Genomic DNA, 24,647 nt, shown 5'->3' on the forward strand with positions numbered 1-24,647 from the left:
AATACTTGCAGATCTGGCTTCAGAATGGTTTCAAGGATGCGAAAGGTGGCACAATCAAGCATAAAATGCTCTGGGAACAAGTAGCTCTTTTACAAAAAGAACTACCAAAGACTCACGTGATACATACACTGAGTCATCAACGTGATGGCGTTCACGTTGCAGGGAATTCATTGGCTGATGAGGCCGCGAAGGCAGCTGTGCAAACGGCTTCCGTAGCTGCCGTCACCCGGTCAAAAACAAAAATAGACAGCGAAATATTACAAGCTGTCAGCGCTTCAGAAAAGGATTCGATAGAACCACTCCCTAAAGGCTTTCCAGTAAAATACTCATACATAACTGATACAAACAATGTTCCTTTTGCTCGAATCCCTGGAGTGGGGGATAGGGCAATTCCAAACATGGAACATAGGTTAGGACTGATAATAGCGGCACACGAAGGGCTTGCTTCTACCCATGCTGGCGTCTCAGCCACTGTATCATTATTAAAACAGAGATACTGGTGGCCACAAATGAGAAGACAAACAAGGAACTATGTTCTAGCATGTGAAATATGTCAAAAAATGAAAGTATCAACTGTGAGACGTCCAGCACAGACGCCCCTTCTAATCTCGGATAAACCATTAGCCTGTGTTTATCTAGACCACTGCGGTCCCTTACAAAGGGATGGTAACTATAAATATATCTTGGTCGCAGTGGACTCATGCACGAGATTCATATGGATGTGGCCCCAGCGAACGGCTGACGCCAGAACTGTTATAAAAGATTTGCGAGTCTTTATCGGCACATACGCAATTGGCATTCTGCATTCGGACAATGGTCCTGCTTTTAGCTCTCGGGCTTATAAGGAGGCCATGGTCAGCATGGGCGTGCAATTGCGGTACTCTTGTCCATTTCACCCTGAGGGGAACGGAATTGTTGAAAGAAAAAACCGTGACATAAAGCAATCTATAACGGCAAAGGTATTAGGTTCGGGAGCTGGGTGGGTCAAACATCTAATAAGTGTCCAACGTAGTCTTAATAACTTGCCAAGAAATTCTCTGAAGGGATTCAGTCCGTACGAATTATTATTCGGAACTAGGATGTTGATCTCTGACCTTGATAGTCAGACTTCAGTGGTAACAGAAAAAAGCTTTGATGTCAAAGACCGTTTGGCTATTTTGCAGGACTTAAACAAAACAAGAAAAGACCTGAGCAACATACAGTTGAAAGAACAGCCAACGACCACTGAAGAATCACCACCTGTCCCAGCAAGACCTGTCTGGATTCCAAAAGTCGGGGATCTAGTCAGGGAGAAGATCGCGGTAAAGAAGGAATTTGGGCCTTCTTACAGAAAAGCAGTTCCTGTCTTGTCTGTCAACGGGACAAGATCAGTTGTACTACCGCCACTTGCTGGAAAAAAGGAGAACCGAGTTGTATCCATCGACCTGGTAAAACCACAACATGTGGCCGATAACAAACAGTAGGCCAAGTGGACTCCCAATAAGTAGCAGAACACCAAGGTTTGCTACCAGTACAGAGGTCCTATCAAAGAGGCTCATCACATTCGAAACGCCTACGGAAGAACAACAAGGACTATGCAACAATGCAATAGAACTTAGACCTCTGAAAACCCAAATAAAGACATTTAGCAGAGACACACCAATCTATACAGAAGTACCAAGTGAAAATGCGAGAAACAAAAATCCTGAACCAATTGGAACAATTGACAGAACTGCATCCGGTTACTTCATCAACTTCGATGATTCCTCTGACGGCTTCAGCGAACAAAAGACACAGCCATCATCAAAATCCTTTAAAGACAAAGCTAAGGAACTTTTGAAACAACTGAAAGAAACATATCTAGTTTCTCCATGGATTGAATTTTGGGTGGGTTTTGGTGCATTTATCCTCATACTTTGGCTCATCATGGTATTTACCTTGGGACGCTTCATTGAGGGAAAATATGCTAAAATGGACACAGCAAGTCAGAACATCAACTTGGTCCTCAAACCACACACATCTTCACACGTCGAGAAAAGAGAACTTTCTTCAGAACTTTCTTCAGCCAACTTCACAGCAATTCCAATATCTGGTGGGGTAGCCTGGGACAACACTGACTATGAAATTTATGGTCCGGTCGAGATCCTGAAATATCCACACCAAATCAAGATCTCCTTGAGTGACTTTGCAAAACCAAACTCATTTGCTGATGATTGGGACTTTGAAAGTATAAACAATATGATGTCTGACTTAGTAATGTCTGCTAAATTTACAAAACATGATTATTTGCAGGGTTCTACAAATTATGACAGCATGTACTGCTATAACCATTATGGTAACCATTTCTTGCATAAATCTGCACAACCTAGAAATGTTTTAAATTTTAATCAATGGGAACATTGTGCTACACCTCCAAAAGGGAGCTCTAGAACCGTGTATGGCAAATATTCATATTTTTCAGGTTTTAACATAACTAATGCTGAAACATTTTATTACAAATTGTCAAACAAGACAGGGATGAAAACCATGATAACCAACACAAAATTGATATATTCAGATTCTTTCTTTGAAAAAATGAATACTTTTGGATTTGATTATTGGGACAAACATGTTGATTTGAAAAGTGTTTGGGGCACAAAAGAATGGCAAGTACAGGGTATAGAAGCTTTGTTTAGAGCCTGCATGATCCCAGAACAAATGATATTTTTAAATGACACCGTTCAACAAACCACCTGTCTTGGCTTAGCCAAAATCAAAGATTTAAATAACCTGTCTATTCCAAAGCCAACAATGTTTAGCAATAACTCTGAAACAGATGAAGAAATAGACATAAACCATATACTTAACCAAAACAAAACACATCCTGATTGGAAACAATGGTTGATCTGGCCCACAGATACAAATAACTGTCAAGATAGATTCCTGAATAAAACACAGGGTTTCAAAATGACCAGGCCAGACCCTAGATATCCCCAAAGACATCACCCAGGGATAATAACAACCTACAGTGTGGGCAAATTATGCCTTCAATGGCTACAAACTTCCACACTGCCTGAAATTAAGCAACACCTAACTTTACTTACTGATGGTGCTGACTTGCGTGATTTCATAATGGGACCACGCAAACAGCGTCAAAAGCGTTTCATAGCAGCCTCTGTATATGCAGCATACAATGAGGCCTGGAAGGTTACTCAAATTGAAACAGCAGAGAGAATACGGGAAATTGACCGTATTAATTTGGAAAAATCACTTTCTGTAGTGGACAATGGGTTAATGACTCTGTCCTCCAGAATTTTTTCATTGGACAGCATTGTGTCTTCAGCAATCGATATATTATCGCAAGACTTACTGTTATTACAACATGGTCAGTCACAATTGCGTTCTATTGTACAGCTTGGCTGGACGTTACAAAATCTGCGTTCAGGCTATGTGCCTTGGCGTTTAATCAACACAACGTCACTATTCCAAATCTTTAACCTTACTGATAGACAAATCGGTATGGCTCAGAAGGGTGCTGATTATACAATCTTGAGCATTGAAAAACTAGAAAGATTACCGTTGACAATGTCAGAACGACCTGTCAGTGAATGGATAATCCACGGAATCATAAATATTCCAATCTCAACCTTCAGGTTTCAATACTGCCAAAAATATATACAGGCTGGCATGTACGAGAAATTGGGAAAGGGGTACCTTAAAACAACATGGAACCTGCCCTATTCACATGCATGTGTCAGTAACAAAGGACAGAAAGTGTTTCTTAGTGGCAACAATTGTGCTATGTCACTAAGCGGCACGCTTCTGTGTAACGGTATTAGTTTGCACGGAGCCTGTGAAGGGAATTCATACAACCTTTCATGTCACCAGCAAGGCGCACCTGCAACTGAAATAGAACCATTCTTTCAAAGACTCTATAATGGGAGTTACATTCTTATTGTAGACCGCAGATGCTGTAGTCTTATGCCCGGGACTCCTTATCTCGTCACTACGACGGCGAAGGTCAAGTGCTGTGGACGTTCTTTGTTTCCCAGCTCCTTTCCAGACAGGGAGGCAAGGGCATGGCCCAGTTTGAAAATTACTTCTATTCGAATAGACACTTTAAGCAGAATGAAAACAGTGCTTCTTCAGACGCCTACAAGGCTCACGTCATCTAAAAGAAACGTATGATCTACAAGTCGCAAGGACGACTGCAGAGATACATACATTATTATCAACTAATTCCCCCGTACATTTCGCGGAAATCCTGAGCGAAATCTTAAATATTTCTGATACCACAGGGGTCTCAAAGGTATTTAAGACAGTATTTTCGATGGCATTAACACCATTCAAAGCCATACTGGGTATTTTTCCAGACTTCGTCCATTCGATTTTTGGCGGACTTCCCCTGATCCTAGGACTAATTGCAGGAATCCTATTCCTAGTCCTTATTTTTCGTTATGGCAACCCATGTCACAGATCAAACTCTCGCGACAATGGAAGATACGATCCTAGCCATTGGATACCGGGACCGGATATCAAAAATCCTGGGACTATCCCGGCTTAGAGACCTAAACATGACTTGGTTTCTATCATTTCGACCAATGTGGCAAAGGTGTGTTTTACCTGTACTAAGGTGTCTGCTATGCGGAGAAGAATGCGTGTTAGACACCTGTCTGACGCTACAATCGGATGCGCCGGTGGATGCAGATACACTGTTGGTTCCTACCAAGGTTCACGCACTGTGCTGCCCTCAAAGGCTGCCAATTCTGATGACGGCATTCCTGGAATCTTCACCACTGCGATTGAAGAGTAGTGAAGTTCAAGATGAAAGCAGCATCGAACAGGTACGACCTTCTGTCAGCAATGCAAATCAGAATGTCAATGGAGACAATCATGCGCATGAATGCATGGTTACCCCTATTTCCGACTTAGAGGAACTTTCCCATGAAGCTGTTGACAGTTTTTTCGAAAGCCTGAATGATATGATGTTCTCTCCGGAACAGAAATAGAGACTTTTGAGTAAACTCGCACACGGCGTTCCCTGAATTCGGCCTTCAACTTTAAAATAAAGTCACATGAACAATTACAATCCAGTTCACGGACAGCAACTTTTTTCAGCAAGCCCCTAAAATATTTTTCTATATATTTTTTCCCGGGACACTGATTTTCTGCTTAAAGTAAGAGACTATTCCTAGAGAACTAAGATTTCTATTTTAGATACTTTATAGACTTTATAGACTTTAGCTGCCCGCTGGTATGTTCGCAATAGATTTTATGTGATGAAATGGTTTCGACTTTTTTTCTGTATAGCCATATTAAGAGCCATTTCATGTGTATTTCTCATATACCAACAATCAATAATGCATAACAATGCGTGTTCACTTTTGCATCTAATTCATAGCTTAAGTGCATACAATATATATGACTGCAATTTTTCAGTATATTTGAAAATTTCGAAATGCATTTATGTATTTTGGGGTGGTAAGGTATACACTATACTCTATAGTATGTTGTACTATGTTATACTATGCATAGATTAGTAGATATGACCATAGTTAGCGTGGAGTGGGTGTCGTGTATTTCTATAGGTTCTGATTCGATCCCCCTATTCCTGACCCTATTCTGGTTAAACTTACTAGCTAGTTAACTAACAGTCAGCCCATGAGGCAAGAAATCCCCCATGATGCAGATACCGTTATCTGACGCAGTCACACTACGGCACAGGAACGTGTTATCTGATTAGGTCATAACGCTTGAGATCTAATTAGACAAGCGACATTCCTCCAGCCCCTGATAAGGCATACGACGTTCTCATAACAAATCAAACCTATGACAACCTGGATAATCCGTGCGGCCATTGTTTTGATTTCACAGAGAACTTTAGTAAAGAATGTGCTAACGAGCAAGTCGTATGACATCTTTATTGACGTACCTATGTCCATCCTTACGTCAATCTCGGCACCTTTAAGGTATAAATATTGCCGACCTTGCCCTATGCAAACACACGCGTGGTGACAAGACGGAGCAGCCATACTTGCCGAAGCCGAGAGCAGAAGCAGACCCCGCAGGCAGCAGCCCCGCCTTCCTGACGCGCTGAGAGACGCGCTGCTATCTCAAGCCGAGAGACCCAGCACCGGCGCTTCTGGGCAGCCCTCGCAGGCAGCCTGGAATATCGAGAGCAGAGAAAGAGATACCATTCCTCATTCATCCTAAATTCCAGGTACAGAACTGAACCACCCCTCCTAGAGAATTCTTTAGTTATTCACTTGGCAAAAACAAACTTAAACTAAACTGTAACTTTCTATTCCCGCCCACGCATTAGACTTAGGTCAGGTACACGGGGTAGGCGTATTTAGAAACACCAGTTGAGTACGTTTAGTCAAATGTATACGTGTATATAAATATATTTTAATCATTTTAAACATCATATGGCTCAGAAACCATATCAATGTTTTTACAGTATTATTTTATACTATTGCTTCTAATGTATGCACTTTACTTAACTATAAGTATTGCAATAATATCGATCCATTTCTCTTGTACGAGAAAAGAGACTGATCAATAAATAACATCTTTTATTGAACACGCCCGTCTCTTCCTTTTCTCTACATTCTGATGAGACTAAGAATGCACGTACTGACTGAGTAAAATAATTGCCTTGTGCTCACACGACTCTCGAGATTGACTCTTGATTAGGGGAGAGCAAAGTTGTCATGTTCTATGGTTGTCAGAAACTAAATCCCTTCTTGTCTAATCAGGGGAGTTAATCCTCCCTTGAACATTCGAGAAAGTTTCTAGCGAACTCTGAGCTTAGCTGGCAAACCCAAAAATTAAGTCTAGTATCGACAGTAGTAGACCTAGTTAACGTCTGGCCTAGGCCTTTACTGCTGTAGGCACTATTCCAATGCGCAGAGCCTATTGGGAAAATAGGAGCTACACTACAGAGGACTTAAGTCTCCTGGAACGATGCCCGGACCTTCCTCTCGACTGGGACCGAGAACGAGATCTCCAGGGCGAATGGCATGGAGTCAGACACCAGGCCACAAGTAGCTTTGGAGACTGCTCCCTCAAAGCTTTTGGAGCCAGGCCCCGGCAGTCGGAGTAAGACTTTGAGTCATGGTCATGCTCAAGGCGCCAAAGACAAATCAGGTGTAGATCCGCCCCAACATGGTGCGGTGGCAGGCGCCACAAGGTTTGAATCCAGAAGTCTATTTTGATGTGTTCAAAAACCTACACACCAAAAATCTTCAATAAAACGTTGAAAAAAGCCTATCAAAAAGTGACAGAGTAGCTCTCTTCACTGATCTGCACTAGCTGGCGCGGAAATGAAAAGAAATGACATCAGTGTGCCGAGGTGGCGCCAATATAGGTGACGCGGATGTCACTTCTGGCGTGGACGACTTCGTGCGGAGCCGACTGACGCTGCATACTGGCGTTCATCGGTACTGCTCGCCCAAAAGTTTTCCAGATCCAGTCTAAAGCATGGGAAATTCTAAGGTAAGGAATCTGCAGCTAGATGTCTCTATCAGATGCACTTCCTAAGCACCAAGTTAAGGCTGGTGTCTGGGTCTCGTAGATAGCGTCATGTCATCTGCATAGAGAGAAATTAGCATTTGCCTCTTACAGCATCTCAAGGCATATTCACGTAAGTGTTGTCTGAGCTTAGCTGCGAGGGGTTCATTTGCCAGAGCAAATAATATTGGGGAAAACGGCTACGCTAGTTGAGTACCTTCAGTGTAAGTACACAGGCTTTTGCAGGTTTACCCCGCACTTTTGACTAACAGGTACTGGTGTAACAACTCTTAAATGCTCTGACCCCATAAATGGTATGTGTTTAATTGGCTAGTCCCCAGTTGGCATAGTCTAACTTATTTATAAGTCCCTAGTATATGGTACCGTAAGTACCCAGGGCCTGTAAGGTAGAGTGTACACCAGGGACTCCAGCACTTGTGCTACCCTGAGAGGGACAAGATAAAACATGGCTCCCAGTCTGCTACTGCAGACAGGAATGGAAGTTTAAAAATGCTATGTCGACTTTGCCATTTAAAGTAATGGCAAAGCGCAAATCTTCTCTTTTACTGTAGGTCACCCCTATGGGAGCCCTAACGAGCCCTACATGTCTTTACTAAGTGGGACATGTACTTTTACATGATGCAGGAGTAAAAAGTCTAAATTGTTGCTTTTCCTGTGTAAAGGCTAGTAGCCCCACTGGCAAGTAGAGTTACAGGGGCACCCCAGTCCAGCTAATTTCTGAACTGGACTACTAAGGTTTGTACTGTTTGGTATCAAAAGAATCCATGCATTAAATCAGATTTGATGGTCAATTCAAATGTAATGCCACTGGTGGGTAAAGTGCAAGTTTAAAAGTTGGCATTTAGTTGCCCAAGGTTTCCAGTGCATGTTTACTGATATACACAGGGCTTGTCCTACAGACAGATTACTGCCCTCCTGAAGAAAGTGCTAAAGACTTCCAGGAAAGGACACAATAAACACCTGCTAGGAGAGAGGCGTTATCTCCTTCCTGCAGGAAGCCACACAAGTGTTAGCACAAAAGGCTGCTCTACTGTTTAGGGAGACAGGCTGGCTCTGAGGATAGGAGAGGATAAGCCAGTTGGCAAAGCAGTTTCCCACAGGACATGAAACCCTGCGGTAGCCACAACCTCGAGTGAGTTATGGAGGTCTGAACACAGAGAGGTGTCTTGTCATCTTGGGAGTGGAGAGGATGGTGCATTCTGTAATAGCAAGATGCCACACTCCACAGGAAGTGGTCACTAGGTGGGAGGAAACTTAGTAGCTCATTGACCAACAACGGCATTCTGCCTCAAGGGCACTTTCGAGCATAAAAAAGGCACCCCTAGCTCCAAGACCTCAGATCCTAACCGACTTGGAAGAAAGACCGAAGGACGACTGCCCTGCTGCACCGAAGGACCAGAAAAGAGAGGCTGCACCGTTGAGTACTGCACCTGTTACACCTGGTGGCTAGCAAAGAGAGGGACTGTGCTTGCCGTGTCCTGCTCAAGGAGACGCTGTCTCCAGAGCACAGTCAAGTCAAGAGACTTCAAGGGGAGGCAGCTGACTAGCCTCCTGTTAGCAGCGCAGAGACACAACAGCTAAAGAAGCCTGCTGGGGCAAGTTGGTAACCCAAAGTCTTCAAGTCGCTACCGCCGCCGCCATGCAGCACCAAAGACCAAGACCTGACGAACAGAGTTGCACCTGAGTTGGCTGAACCCGGAAGTGCTGTCCCGAGAGTTGCTGGGACCCCCAGAAGGGGCGTTAGGATTGGCCTCTGACTGCAAGAACGGGACACTGGTAGTTCAGTGGTGACTGGACTTCGGCCAGACCATAGAGGGCTTTGTGGGATGTTGACTCTGCACACAGGCCTACCCCCCTCCTCATCTTTGTGGAACAAGGAATCCCTGCAGGAAGACCCTGTTGACCATATCGCATCCACAGCATCCTTGGAGCATCTTCAGGATCTTTCATCACTTGCATCAGGACCACGCCAATGAAATTCCTCACAATGTTGATAAAGTGCCTGGTACTGCTGAAGGACTGCTTCTTTTGTGAAGGTAGCTGTTCTTGAGGACCCTGTTGGCCCCCCTGAGAAGCTCCCTGCTGGAGTTGGTCACCCAAAGTACTTCTAACCAACCACACTGACACTCACCTAAGTTTTTCTTGAATCAGTTTCTAAGTGTCCAATTTGTTGCCTTTGCCGTTGTTTGATCATGGTTGAGTGAAATTGATTTGATTTATTATTACTTGTAAAATCTATATCTCCTGAACCCTCCGGTTGATCTTTTTCGTTCTAGTGTCTAAATTCTTATAAACATAAGACTATTTTATATTTTATAAACTGGTATCGGATTTCTTGATTTTCGTGTTGATTTCTTTTTTAATTACTTTGGTGCTGTTTAACTGCTTAACCCTTGTTCCTCTGTGTAAGTCATGCTGCTCAGTGCCACAGCTACCCAGGGATGAGCTGAGGGTATTACTGATGAAACCTACTGGACCTAAAGGGATTGGTAAGTGTTTTAAAGGGTGAAGTCGCAGAACCACACCATATAATATACACGATTTCATCACATTGAGCAATCAACAATGGCCGGGAGTCCATTGTATTCATGTGTCGACAGGCTGCTGGGGCAGTACAGAGGAGTCCTATCCAGTCACTGAAGGAATAGGGGTAGGGTACCCCCCTGCAGGTCAGGATTGTGAACAGGTAGTCCTAATTCTAATATTCTAATGAGTGGGATGCTTTTGTAGCATCTAGGAATACAGCTGCGGCTGCTATATCTGAATCTATGTCCCTGAGGAGAGCAAACACGGTGCACAGATTGTGGGAGGAAGAGCAGCCTGGCATAAATCCAGATTGGTGTGGTCTGACAATCTCTAGTAGCAATGGCGTGAAGCTGGCAGCAATAAGTTTGGCTAAACTCTTTACGCCGCAGTTGATTAGGGAAAGAGGTAAGTATGAGATGCAATTCAGGAGGGTTATGACAACGGCATCTTGCATTGTAGTGGGCAAGATTTTCCACGGTCTGGTATATTAGAATACCTCCGGTAGGTGCAGACAAGGACATCTATTTAAGCTTTGTAAAATTCACCTGGTCCAAGGGCCCTTCCGTTCTGGAGACACATAATGGAGGAGTGTATGTCTCAGAGTTGAAATGGTTGTAGGAGGAATTCTCTCTGCCTATTCCCCAGCCATGCAATGGCGGAATCTGCAAGATAGTAAACTATTTGCACAGGGGAGCTAGTGGTTTGCCAGCTGTAAAGTGTTATGTAATCTCTAGTGAAGGTATCAAGTAGGCGGTCAGTGGATTGATGGCAATCCTCACTAAAATATTATATTTCTAATATATCAGTCTCAGCATGTGGGCGCCATGTCATTAGGGCAAGTGACCTCCCTAGCTCTCAAGCCTGCTGGTATACGGAAGACCTAAGAGAGACCAAGCACTATTGCAAACATTTGGAAAGAACATGGAGAACCAGCCAAGGCAACACCCCAGAGACACCTACAAACCTGCACTCACAAGGTACCACATACATCTCAAATAAGCCAGGAAAGTTGCCATCATACTCAGACTCTAATCCTGCTCCAACTCCGGCAAAGAACTCTTCATCATCAAAGAATTCACTAACCTAAAAGCAACGTCCACCACCATCTTCTACTCACATGTCCTCTGTGTAGGAGGCTGGCTTAGTATATGGTGCTCATTTATGTAAGTGGGAACCCTGCACTAATCTAGACAACCCATACAGTGATTTTAGTGATCTTAGACAACCTTAGAAACCTCTCTAAGTGGTAGCTGTGGACAGCAGCCTTCAGGCTTAGCCCAGAAGGAGTGTAAAGCAGCTTGTTTTATCGGATCTTAATCTTACTGGTATAGGTTAAGTAAAAAAAGATCCATACAGTGTATTGATAAAAATAGGTATTTATTATAAGACGCTCACTAATGCACAACAATATCTCCTACCTGGAAATTTTACACAATGCACACAATACTTTGCAATAAAAACAGGTAAGAAGCACAAATACACAGTGGTTGCAGTGGGAGACCAAACCATATAATAAAATAGATGGATGGATGCGAATCCCGACTGGAGTCAAGACTGTACCCAGATGACATAGAAGTCCCTAGGAACCGCTCGAAGTAAGTACCCAGGAGCCCCATGGAGGCTGTGCGCAGAGTGGGAACACAACCGCGTGCTCAATTCAAGTCAATGGGTAAGTCGCAGTTGCAATTTTAAAGAAGGACCCTTCCCAGTGCAGAGTCAGGACCAGCAAGGTCCAAGGGACTCACCACAAGCAGGGAAGTCAGAGTAGGCCCCGAGCAATCAGGGAAGCCCACTGAAGTCGAAGAAGACCCTCGAGAGGATCCACAGACAGAGGCACAGGAGTTGCAAGAGGACCTCGAGGAGTTCATCAAAGATGCAGGCCCACTGTGCAAAGGATGCAGTGAGGACGAAGATCTTGGCTGGAGGAGATGCTTGTGGCTGGAGCTTCTTGGAGCCCAAATATCTCTGAGGAAGAAAGCCACCAAGCCTTGGCAATGGCAAGTCACTGCGGTGAACACGGGTTTGGTTCTGGTGGTTCTGACGAGGGATACTGGCCTCAAACTTAGTGAGAGGACAGTGCAGCCCTCGAGGGAGTTGTAGAACCACCACCTGTGTTGGTGAGCCTTTCAGAGTCCGTGGGAGCCCAGGAGCAGCAGACCGATCAGCTCTGTTGCAGAGCCTGCAGATGCAGGGAAGTGACTCCTTCCGTTCAGGGGAGATTCCTTCAGGTGTCTTGGATGTCCACAGACCCTGGCAGGATCCGGTATGGAGCACAGGCACATTCGTTACAGCGGACAAGCAGGACTACGAGACCAGGAGCAACAGGGATACTGGCCGCAAACTTGGTGAGAAGACAGTGCAGGTCTCGAGGGAGTTGTAGAACCACCACCAGTGTTGCTGAGCCTTTCGGAGTCCGTGGGAGCGCAGGAGCAGCAGACCGGTCAGCTTGTTGCTGTGCCTGCAAATGCAGGGAACTGACTCCTTAATTTCAAGGCAGATTCCTTCAGGTGTCTTGGATGTCCACAGGCCCCGGCAAGATCCTGTATGGAGCACAGGCACAGACGTTGCAGTGGACGAGCAGGACACCGAGACCAGGGTCAGCAGGAGTCTTCTCAGTTGCAGTCTCGGTGCCCAGAGCAGTGTCCAGCGAAGTCCAGAGTGCCCAGACAGTGGAAGATGAAGTGGTGTCTTGATCTGAATCTTTTCCCGTGACGAATCTAGGGGCTCACCCACAGGTGAGCCCTGAGCTACTTTTTTAAGTACCCTAAAAAAAGGGTTGGGACGACTCAGGGTTCCCTCTCAGAGGAGGGCTCGACAGTGGGGAGGATACTCCTGTGTCCTTTGTCCAGTTACGCACCACAGCAGGAGCCAACGGCTCCCTGAACTGGTTTGAACTGGTGTATGCAAGGAGGGCACCAAATGTGCCCTTCAAGCAGGCTCAGTGGCGCTGGAAAGCACCCCTACCCTGCCACAATACACAAAACCCTGTCTGGGAGTTGGTCACACCTCCCTGTGACAGGATATCTTTCTGTTCTGCCTGCCCCTGCTCCAGCTTGGCTCAGTAGCAGGAAGGCCCTAGCCTGCTGTTCGGTTCTGGAAGACTGGTATCAGGAGCACTGAGGGCCTCCCGGAGGAGCTTTACAGTGCATGGAACATGTTTGATACCAAACTTGACAGGGTTTGTTACAGCCAGTGTAGAGATGGTCATCGCGTAGATGCATTGCCACTCTATATATCGTAATGGCTGATGCACTTACAACCAGGGATAATGGACTACGAAGGTTGTAGGGGTGTTCCGCTCATGCAGGGGCACCCTCACACTTAGAACCAAGCACACTGCCTTCAGGATTGGAAGGCCTGCCTTAGAGCTGACATAGGTTTTAAGTGCAGTGACCTCAGATATAAGCAAATCTATATACCTGTTGTAAGTGGTGCTAGTACCAGCTTAAACAAGCTGTAATGGCAGCCCTGTGGTCAGTTTGAGTGACCTCCCTTGGGTGGCATAATACATGCTTCAGCCCATGGGAGACCCCTGGTGTACCTATGCCCTGTGTACCTTGGTATCATATACTAGGAACTTACCAGGATACACAAGTAGCCAATCTGGGGTGTACTTAAGTACTTAATATAGCTAATTTAGGGGAGAAAGCACAGAGACGGGGGTTCTGGTTAACAGGATCTTATCAGACTAGTTAGAAACAGCATAACACACGGCAAAAAGTGGGGGTAACCATGAAAGCAGATCCTACTTTCCTACACTCTGCAACAACCTTTCTGACTTCTTCCACAACAAAATACTCAAGATCTACACTAACTTTGCACCCCAACTACCCGTAGAGAACAACATCACACAACCCCCCACCACCGCCAGGAGCAACCACCTCCTAACAAACTACAGCCCTCTCCCCACAGATTACACGGTCAGAATCATGCAGACCATCCACTCAGGCTCCCCCTCAGACCCCGGCCTACACCACTTGTACTACCTGGGAAGCACACTGATCAGTGCTAACCTCACCACCATCATCAACTCCTCCATCCTCAGCAGAAACTTCTTGGGCAGTTGGAGGTCACAGCTGTCCTGAAGAAACCCTTGGCCAACCCGAAAAATCTCAGCAACTACAGCCCCATCTCGCTCTTATCCTTCTTGGCCAAAGTCCAGGAGAAAAAGATCAACAAGCAGTTCTCCACCCATCTTGAACAACATCACCAATTGGATTCTACCCAGCCAGTGTTCCGTAGCAATGACATCATGGAAACCGCCCACCTGGCAGCAACAGATGACATCCAGTCCATCATGGACAGTGAAGAAACCACTGCTCGACCTCTCGGCGGCGTTCAACACTGCCTCCCATGGCACCCTCAATGCCAGACTCTAGGACTCCGGTATCCAAGGGCCTGTCCTGAGATACATCGCCTCCTTCCTCTCCAACAGGACACAATCAGTCTGACTCTCCCCGTTCACCTCTGTACACAAGAAACTAGTCTGCGGAGTTCCCCAGGGCTCCTACCTCAGCCCAACCATGTTCATTGCTTACCATGCATCTCTCGTTGGCATCATAACAACTCACGGCACCAACATGGTCTCCTATGCCAACGGCACTCAGCTCATCCTCTCCCTCACCAACACGAACACCACCACCAGGACCAACTTCACCGCCAGCATGTCCAACATGGCAAACTGGATCCGAGAAAACTGCCTCAAACTGAACAAGGACAGAACTGAGAACCTGATCTTTGAAAGTAAAAGACTCCTCCTGGTGGCCAACCGATCTGGGTTCCACCCCCACAGACCACACCAGAAACCTCAGCATCATCCTTTACGACAAACTCACGAAGAATAAATAGATCAACATTGTGATCACATCATGCTTCGTAAGATTTTCAAAGGGCTCCCACCCACACAAAACACACGGTCACCCAGGCTTCACCAGCAGGCTCTACTATGGCAATGCACTCTACGTCGGCATCTCCAACCTACTCATGCAAAGACTTCAAACCTTCCAAAAAACGCCACCAGACTCATCCTTGATGTCGCCAGAAGTACTTCCATCACTCCAAACCTCACTGAACTACACTAGCTAACCACCCAGAAACATTGTAAATTCAAGCTGCTTATCTATGCCTACATAGGAAACCACAGCACAGGAACAGTGTACCTCAACGACAGACTCAAACTCTACTAACCCTCCAGACAGCTACACTCCACCTCTCTCTTCCTCGAAAGAATTCCCCACATCCACATAAGTAAGACAGGAGGGAACACACTCTCTTCACATCAGGACGGCTACTCCGCTTCTCAACTTCGGCAAGAAACTGAAGACGTGGCTGTTCAACTAGGAGAGCCGCATGGCTTACACTTCTGCTCCAGCACCTGAATATCCTCATAGGTGATAAGCTGCTCCAAACAAATCTACTTAACATAACATCACACCAGTGGGGTCTAATTGACCCTATAACTATTAGAAGGGTTATCAAGATAAAAACAAAACTGACTAATATCCATGGAGGTGGTAGTATTGTTTTAAAAGAGAATTCTGCAGCAGTACTGGAACTGAACAGGATGCTTAAGCGGACCAGGAACTGCCACTGTGGGATTACGTTTGTTCTACTTTCAAGAGGTTCTAAATTGCACTGGAGCCACTCAACCAGGCCTCTTTGAACTCCTTCCAAATTAGCGGACAACAATTCTACATGCAAAGGGGTTAACTTTTGAACCGTCTACGAAACAAAAGCAAGCTCTCTGCAGCTCACCCAACCTAAAGTAAATTTTCAAATCTTAAATAGAGCTATCCAAGGGTTTCCTTCTGAGGTTCCAAGAGATTACAGGCCAAACGCCAAACAGTATAGAGCCCAGCCACGTACACAAAGTGCATGAAACCCATCATGGTTTGGCCACAGGCTGCAAATCAAGGATGGAAGCATTTGATCTCATAATTTTATCCATGTTGGTTGATAAGCAGTGATAATCTCAACTCTTTGAAGGTAGCTGATCAGAATCCCAAACAGATTTTTCACCTCTAGGTGGGTGGTAGGCCATCTAAAAGAATTTCTTTTTTTCATTAAGCTCTGTGGAAGCTCACTCAATCACTTGAATATAGTATATCATATTAGAAATTGGATTAACATTCAGTAGATTCAGAGTCCAGACATGTTTAAAGTCACACTTATATTTCCAGCTTTAGCTATCTTATCACTGGACCCATTCACCACAAAGTGCGGTAAAGACATAGAGGTCATGGGTAAGCTTGAGAAAACGTGTGTGCAAAGAAAATATTCATTTGTCACTGTCAAATGTTAAACAGGCTAAAACTGCAGCATGTAAAATATGTGGTAAATAATGTGAAAGAGAACTTTCAAAAAGTTATTCTCAGCTTCTTAAAACCATTGTATGGGCCATGGAAAATATAGGACACCTGCTAGGGATGCTTGCAAAAAAAATAAAAAAAATGTACTGTTTAAAAATGATAACACCACAAATTTCGAAGTGGTTAACAATCAAGATACCTTTGCTCCTCCTGACTGAAGAAGACGCTTGAATCCAGATTCCTTTGCTTGATCAACATTTAGAATAACCTTCCAACCACTAAACGCTCCCTGCAAAATATCAAAAACAAGAAGCATCAGGTAAATGTAAAGATATCCAGATTATACGACAAGGAAGGCTTGACAGTCCCAGTGGCAAAACGCAAACTGGGTCCACCCACACACAACACTGAAGCCTCTGTAAATCAAGAAGGACCAGCATTCCACTATCTTTGGTGAAGTCAACATCAAGTAAGGCTGGTATGCAACAAATGGCAGCACTTTGAACTATAGAACGGTGTCCCTGACATGCTGAGAGACCACTTCTATCATATCAGAGACACGTCATCCGAGCAGTGGAAATGTGCCAACAAGTGGTGGCAGCAATTCTACACACACAAGATGATGGAACTACTGCCATGGTTATTTTCTAACAGAACAGCACACATTGTGGAGGTACCCCAATGGTGCATAGGCAGTGGAACCATTTACCACCATGGTAGGTATGTGTTTAAATAAGATGGGCGTTTCTCCACAGTTGTGGCAAAGGCTTTTCCTTCGCCTCAGTGGTGAAGCGGACACTTGTCTGTTGAAGGATGCCATGTGTCTTTCAGATAAGTTAAAAATGATACATGTGTCTGGTTCTTTCTTTAACTTTATTTTTTATTCTTAGTTAATGAAACCTTTGGTTGCTAAGTATGTACTTTATTTTGTGATTATAGCTCAGCAGGATGTCAATTAATGCTCAAATTAAAATGATCAAAGTGACACTTGAGAAAATGGAAAATGTAATCAGAGTATTCAATCTGAAGGTCTTAGTGACTTCCATGTTGCAAGAGAAGGTGGATTTGACTGGATTCTTGGGCATCCCTCTTACCCAAAGTATACGCATACACTAAAAAGTCACTAAGATCTTATTAGGACAGTTTTTATGCCAGCAACTCAAATAATAAAACTTGGAAGAGAGGAAAGTTGTGGTGAACCCAAATAGCCAAAAAAAAGATCTAGCACGACAGAAAACAATCATGGTTTCCAGACCTATGTCCTGAAACAATACTGTGCAGAAAAAAGCTGTGGATTATACAGATGAAAAATGGTAGGCATAGGAGCTCAGGCCTTGTGTTGGCAATCCTCCAAATTGCATGCCCAATGGGCATACCTTTCAAACTGACAAAGTAAAGAAGTCTTTGAAAATCTGGTGTGGAAACTAGAAAGGAGACTAAAACAGGCTTCAACATGACGTGTGTGTAGGTTTGTAATTTCAAGCATGATGAAATATACGTGGTTTTAATTAAGGTGCTATGTTATGTTAGAAAATGACGTGTACTGCCAGTGAGAGCAATTTCCACAGGTTTCCCAATCTATATCATTTGAGCAATTGCTATGTGAACCTTTCCCACGTTAACTGCATCTTGAACAATAAAATTTTAACTAGAGATACTGGCCTGACAGATTAGAAGCAATATATAGGTTCGAAAATTCACATATTTGATGGCAAAACAAAAAAAAGAGAAACAAAAAGTAAATCATAAAAATGAAGTTTCTGAAATAATGAATACCAAGAAAAAGTAATTTATGTAAAAAAGGACGAAATGAGACACACGCGTATGTGTACCTCAGGGTCACTAACTGCACGATTTGTTTTCTGGAGCTTTTTCCTCCACCGCATTGCAGCAATTGCCAATTTTCTCTGCTGCATATTGATTCCAGGTAAAGCAACAAGTATAGAGTTACTTCCCCATTCATAGTCTTCTTCCTGCAAGACACATGTACACACTATTATATGCAAAAACAAATTAAGCATTAACATTGAGATTTTCAAAATACCAAGAAAATATAGCGACAACATCGATATTTTTAAACCCTCTGAGATTATCATAGACATGGACAGTTCAAACTTTCACAGTAAACCTTGCTCCATGAAATTCCAAATGTAAAGTTTAGAAGGTTCAACATACTACAATTTAGTGGCAAAACACCCATATGTGTATCATGTGCATCATGAACCAAAGACTAATCGATTTCTTTAAACTGGTAATGAAATATTGACTATACTCAATCTATGTACTTGGTAGGCTAACTGCTGTATTACCTGTATGTTGTTCTGTTTCCCACCACACTCCCAAGCACCTGTGTGCAATTACCTTAAAGCTGGCATACTTTAAATAATTTACTTTTCACTACAGTGCCACAGTGAGTAGGGGAAAAACATCGAGAACAGCTAGGAAGAAAATGCATCTATGGTACAAGACAGTGACAGAAAAGTATATATAGCCTTTCACATATGAACCTCGATGCTTGGAGAATATACTAGGCCTGGACAGTAAATTCCGTTCCGCTCGCGGAATTTGGGTAATTTTGCGTTCCGCGGAGAATTCTAAATTGCCCAAAATTCTGCATTCCGCAACTTCGGGAAATTTTTTGCTTGTTCACGTTCTCAAATGCGTGTTCGCGAGGTATTCCCCCCCCCCAAACACACAAACAGCGATTGCGAACAGTAAAAAAGCAACGCGAACAAGCAATTCAGCGTGTTCGCGGAATTTCTGCGTGTTCGCAGAGATTTTTTATCGTTTCGAGGGGATTTGCATAACGCGATTACGCAAATTCCGCCCACCCCTAGAATACACCCATGATACTTTTTTTCAACCAGATCATTCTTCTCTGTGGAGCTCCAGCCAGTATGTCCTAACTCTACCAAAGCGAGCAGTGCTCTGGCCTCTTATGTCCTATTGCCATTCAAACAGTAATGGCCCCTGCTCCTCTAGCACCCTTATTTGCTTGAATCTAGTTACTACATACTTCTCCCACACGGTAGATCAAAAGTGTCCCCCCTTTTTCTACCACTGCTCCTTCACCTATCCCCACATAACTAAACAGCAGCTCTGGGGACTCAATGGTTACCCTACCTACTCTCAAACATCCAGTGAAACAGTTAAGTACCATAAGGTAACAAATAGAAGAATGAGAACTACAGAAGAATGGAAAGAGCCCGATTATGTTTGGCAGTGCGGCGCTGGGTACGCCCCACCGCTGCACTGCTAAAGCAGTGTTTAGACTGCCCATCAGATTAGGAGTTTCCTCCTGTCTGGTGTTTGTTTTTTGGTGCATTTTCACTGCATTGCCTCTAAAAATGGGCACCACAGTGGGAACATCAAAAAAACAGTTCCTGCATGGCATGGACTGTAAAGTCCATGTCGTGCAGGAACTGGTGTGCATGCACAGAGAGGAGCACATGTTGTGCCCCCCTGGGTGCATCCACTTGGCGTGAGGCACCAGGGGGCCAGGTGTTTCTTCTCTGCCACAGTGTTCATGGAGGATGAACCGCCATGAAAACCGTGGAGGAGAGAAAACTTGCAATATGCATGGGGACCGCCAAACACGTAATCAAGCCGTAAATGGTCTAGGAAGATCAATAGCTGCCAGGGTGAAATCATGTGCTGGACTGGCAGAAGAATTTGCAGTGCAGGATTCAGGGTTGCACATAAACGTGAAGTCAACATGCAGCCTATGCTACATTCAGATGTAGAATAGATGAAGAAGTTACTTTCCTTTGGTAAAGCTTTTTCAGGTAGATACTCCATCTAATTGCAGATTCCACATCTTTAGAATATGCCACAGGTGCTAGACTGGAACTGGACGTTTGCTAAGTGGCTTTATGTGGCTCATCATTAACTTTGTTCGACCCCAGAAGTGACGGAGCGGAGATGTATATAGGGGACACCATATGACGCCGATGTCAGTTAAGGAATTACCCGTTTCAGTGCTCTCTGATGCAGAGCTCAAGCGATTTGCAGTACCAGTATGCATGTATCCAATATGGGACTGTTAGATTGTAAAAACAAACCACTCTGCGAAACAGAGAGGCAGGAGGGCAGTGGGGAATTTGCAGTTAGATGGAGTATGCACCAAAAGAAGCATTACCAGAAGTAAGTAACTTGTTATTCTGATGGATACTTCTAATTGCAGATTCCTCACCTTTTGAAAAGATATCAAAGCGGTACCTCCTCAAGGTTGGGGAGTCTGTGGAGTGGGCTCAGACCAAACGGGTGAAATGCCATATCCATTGGACAGAACTGTCAATGCAATAGTGGTTTGTGAGCAGGTGCACTGATGCCCAAGTCACGGTTTGGCAGACGTCAAGAACAGGCACTCCATGTGCCAACACATTGGTAGCAGCTTTGACAGTTGTGGAATGAACCCTCAGGCCCTCTGAAGGCTTCTACTTGGTCAATGTGAAGATCTTAATGCAGAGAATCTTTCTTTGCCACAGAAAAACAGACAAAAAGCTGATGGAGTCTGTGGTGTAATCAATGTAAAAGCTTAAGGCTTTTTTGGGGTTCAGCTGATGGAGACTCTTCCTCTTTTAAGCAGTGGGGTAGGACAAAGAACATTGGGAGAGTTAAAGATAGCCCAACGTGAAAAAGCATCACCATAATTAGTCAACAACAGGCAGCGCTTTTCCTCAACACCAAGTTGTCTAGAAAAGAAAGTGGTGTAGGACAGGAGCACCGAAAGAGCCTGACGCTCACCAATGCGGCCAGTAGAAGTGATTGCGATGAGGAAGATGGTTTTGAGAGTCAGATATGCAGCAAGCAGCTGTGCATTGGCTCAAAAGGGGAAACACATGAGAAACTTCAGGTCCAAATGAAGATCCCACTGTGGCATCACAAACAGTTTGGGAGGCGGGCAATATGCGGCAAACCTATAGTGAACCGCAACAGAAAAGATGATTAAAACAAGGATGGTTGGTCCAGCAAACGTAAAAAAGCTGAAAAGGGCGGACAAATAACCCTGAATGGTACCCACTGCAAAACCACGCGGGGCCAAAGATAAACAAACATCTGACAATTTGGCTTGTAGGGGGGTTGGTATTGCGGACTCCACACTAGACCACAAATTTGTCCAAGTGCCTTGCGTAAATAGATTTTGTAGATGGACAACTGGCTGCGGGATACCATTCACAACCTCAAAGGATAGATCAAACACAGTCACCTGCCACCGCTTAATCTCCATGAATAGAGGTAATATCTGCACCAGTTGACCATTGATGCATGGCAAGATGGTCATCAGTTTCAGATGGATGGCCCGCAATTCCAACAGATTTATGTGGAGTCAGGTTCCCACAACGGACCAGAGTCCTCTTAACTCCATCTTTCTCAGATGACCTCCCCAGCCCAGCAGGGAGGCATATGTTGCCACCATCAGCTCTCGTGGGGAAGGGAGCGGTCTGCGGTTGGTCAGGATGTGGTCAAGAAGCCACCGGAGGCTGAAACATGAGGAGCAAAGCCCGTATTATCCAGGACTCGCTGCAAAGATAGTAAGACCTGGAACAGCACCATGTCCAGAAGAGCTCCGATAAAAGGAAGCCTCTGAAGGAGTCGGTGTGACTTCAGCACACTATTTGAGGACCCCAAAGATGGGAAAAGGTTTGCTGTCACCTGGAGATTGTCTACGACTGACTGTGGTGAGCAAGCCTTTAACACCCAGTTGTCAAGTTGAAGGGAAACCAGTATTCCCAATCTCTGAAGACAGGCAGAAACAGCAGCATTACTTCCACGAACACACAAAGGGCACTAATAAGGCTGAAGAGGAGCACAACATACTGAAAATGCCTCTGGCCTACTTTGAATTTCAGGTAGTGTCTATGGGATGGCAGGACAGTAATGTGAAAGTACACGTCGTGCAGGTCCAAGGAACCATCAAGTCGCGGGATCCAGGGCAGTCAGAACCTGGGCCAGTGTGAACATTTTCAATTTGTCCTTCAACCAGAAAGCATGCTGAGGGCAAAAATCTAAAATAGGAGGAAGGCCTCTGTCCTTCAGGAGGAAATAGCAGGAGTAGCAGCATGTCCTTACTTCCACGAAAGCAGAGCTTGCACCTCTTGCATCAAGATGGATGGGTAATTATTGAAAGCTGCTTTGATGTGGGAGGTATGTAAGGTGGGTAGGAAATAAATAAAAGGGCAGAGGCCTGCTGGACAATAGTGGAGGATCCATCAGTAGGACGTCATGGCCTTCCACCCTAGAAAATAATGTCAGATTCTGCAGCTAACAGAGTGGATGTGAACCAGTAAGGGCCAACTAAATCGACTTGCAGACTGATGCCGCTTGGGAGGAGTGCTGTGTAGAACAGTGTCCCTGATGACTTGCACAACCTCTGCGTGATTGCCACCCCTGGTTCTGAAAGGACTGGGTTGACTGCTGTGGTGGTGGCAGGGCCAGGCAATATCTGCATACCAGCCTCAGGCATAGCCTCAGAAGAAGCGGGCTACTAAGGACACTGCTGGGTAGGGGGTTGAAAGGCTCATGGAATTCACCATGGCTCTGCTTTCTTTAAAGTGTTTAAGGACAGACACAGCCTTTTTGCCAAAGAGAACAGACCTATCAAATGACAAATCCTTTATTGACACCTGAACGTTCCCAAATTAGCCAGAGGACGTAGCCACACGTGGCAGTGGAGCATCACACCAGTGCAGTTTGCAGGTCCCAACCAGTCAGCAGTTTCCAGGGTAGCCCAAATGATATATTTATTTGCCTATTGGCCATCTTGAGTGGTTTGAGCCAAAGACGCCATGTGCAAAACGGGGTGTGCATGAAGTCCTAGGAGGCAGACCACATTAACTGACCGTGATGCCAAGCTGGTGAAGGAGAACATTTGCTTCCCAAACACCTCTATCCTTTTCAACTCCCTGTCTGGAGCGGTTGTGGGGAATCCATTAGGGTTGAATTTGCGGGTGGAAGCTTGGACCACCAATACTTCAGGAGTTGGATGCTGGGTAAGAAGGTTTGGGACACCCAATGCCAGTCTGTGTCGCATGGTCACTTGACTGTTCACTAGTAGGCAAGAGCAAGGCTTCGCAAAAGTACCCATAAAAAGTCAGGACTTCATTCAATGGAAGTAAGATTTCAGATGAGGACAGATCAGGGCGCAAAAGCTCAGTGGGGACATTTGTTTTGACTTCAAATGAAGGTAGCTTTAGATCCAGGAGTTCAGTTACACATCTATACGCCACAGCAAATTATGAAATCTCCATTGTTGGGGGTATACGGGGCACAACTAACCACAGATCAGGGGAGGTATCCAGCCCACTGGCATCCTGCAAGTCTATATAAATATAATCATCATAAAGTGGGGTAAATCATCCCCAGCATCACCACTGTTATATCAGGTTGACCAGCGTCTGAGCAAAAAAAGTAAAGAAGCCTTTGAGGAAGGCCTTGTGGAAGAAGTATTTTGTCTAAATCTAAGCATATGTGAACAAGGTGCGTTAGAGTGGAGTCAAGGCGCAACCTCAGACTGAGTCGAAGTGGATTCCTCTTTAGGTAAGACATTGGAGTTGGCAGAGGCTCGACCTCGGACACCGGCATTGTCGGAATTTGGGCTGGTGGAGAAGAAACTAGTGAAGATCATGGGGCCTGAATGGAGGCTTCAAGGGACACAGACAGTGCCAAGGGCAGATCTTCCAGCAGTAACCAGCCTAGAGGACCTTGCAGATCGCTGGAGCCCTAAGGCACGCATAGAAAGCTGAAAGAGTGCCAAAAATATGCAGCATATCCTCCTTAAAGGCCACGACCTGCTACTGCATCACCAGGGAAATTCAGGATGAAATGGTACTAGTTAAGAAATCAGCTCTGCGTGTGGAGACTGATAGCAAATCGGTTGGCACTTTGATGCCCTCCCGATTTTTGTTTGGACAGAGAGTGGCGGGATTAGGTCTAGTCCTGCTTTGACTTCTTAGTCGTCTTCTTGAATTTGGACATACCAGACGACCATGATTGTGAAAAGGAAATGTTGCGGGCGCGGCCTCAAGAGTGGGAACAAGTCTCCACTCTCGACATGGAGCAGGTCTTGCGCATGGCTCACGATTGCTTTCAGTGTTTGATGACATACAGTTTCACTTCACAGTCCCAGATTGCCTTTGGGTGCATTCTTCAGGTGACATGGGATCATACCCAGAGTCCAAATACCAGAAGCGCACCTCATCTGGTTCTGTCACCAACATCCATTTCCAGCAGTCACGGTACGGGGTTTGAACCCTTTCCATCGTACACTGGAAAGATTGTTGAAAGGAATTTGTCAACAGATAAAAAGGAATTGGAGTGAAA

The 24,647-nt window shown here is 44.9% G+C and overlaps 1 protein-coding gene across 5 annotated transcripts in view; it reads right to left on the reverse strand.

Moving 5' to 3' along the window:
- The window catches only part of TOPBP1 (DNA topoisomerase II binding protein 1), a 303,450-nt gene that overhangs the window by 34,919 nt on the left and 243,884 nt on the right, over positions 1–24,647 (reverse strand). For all 5 annotated transcript variants that reach the window (XM_078663859.1, XM_078663862.1, XM_078663863.1 and 2 more), the window contains 2 exons: positions 18,158–18,298; positions 16,525–16,614 (listed from right to left, as the gene is read on the reverse strand). In XM_078663859.1, the coding sequence (XP_078519985.1) occupies positions 16,525–16,614; positions 18,158–18,298 (231 nt within the window). The remainder of the gene's footprint in view (positions 1–16,524; positions 16,615–18,157; positions 18,299–24,647) is intronic.

Source organism: Lissotriton helveticus, chromosome 10 (genome assembly GCF_964261635.1).
Source record: "Lissotriton helveticus chromosome 10, aLisHel1.1, whole genome shotgun sequence".
NCBI classification, from domain to species: domain Eukaryota; kingdom Metazoa; phylum Chordata; class Amphibia; order Caudata; family Salamandridae; genus Lissotriton; species Lissotriton helveticus.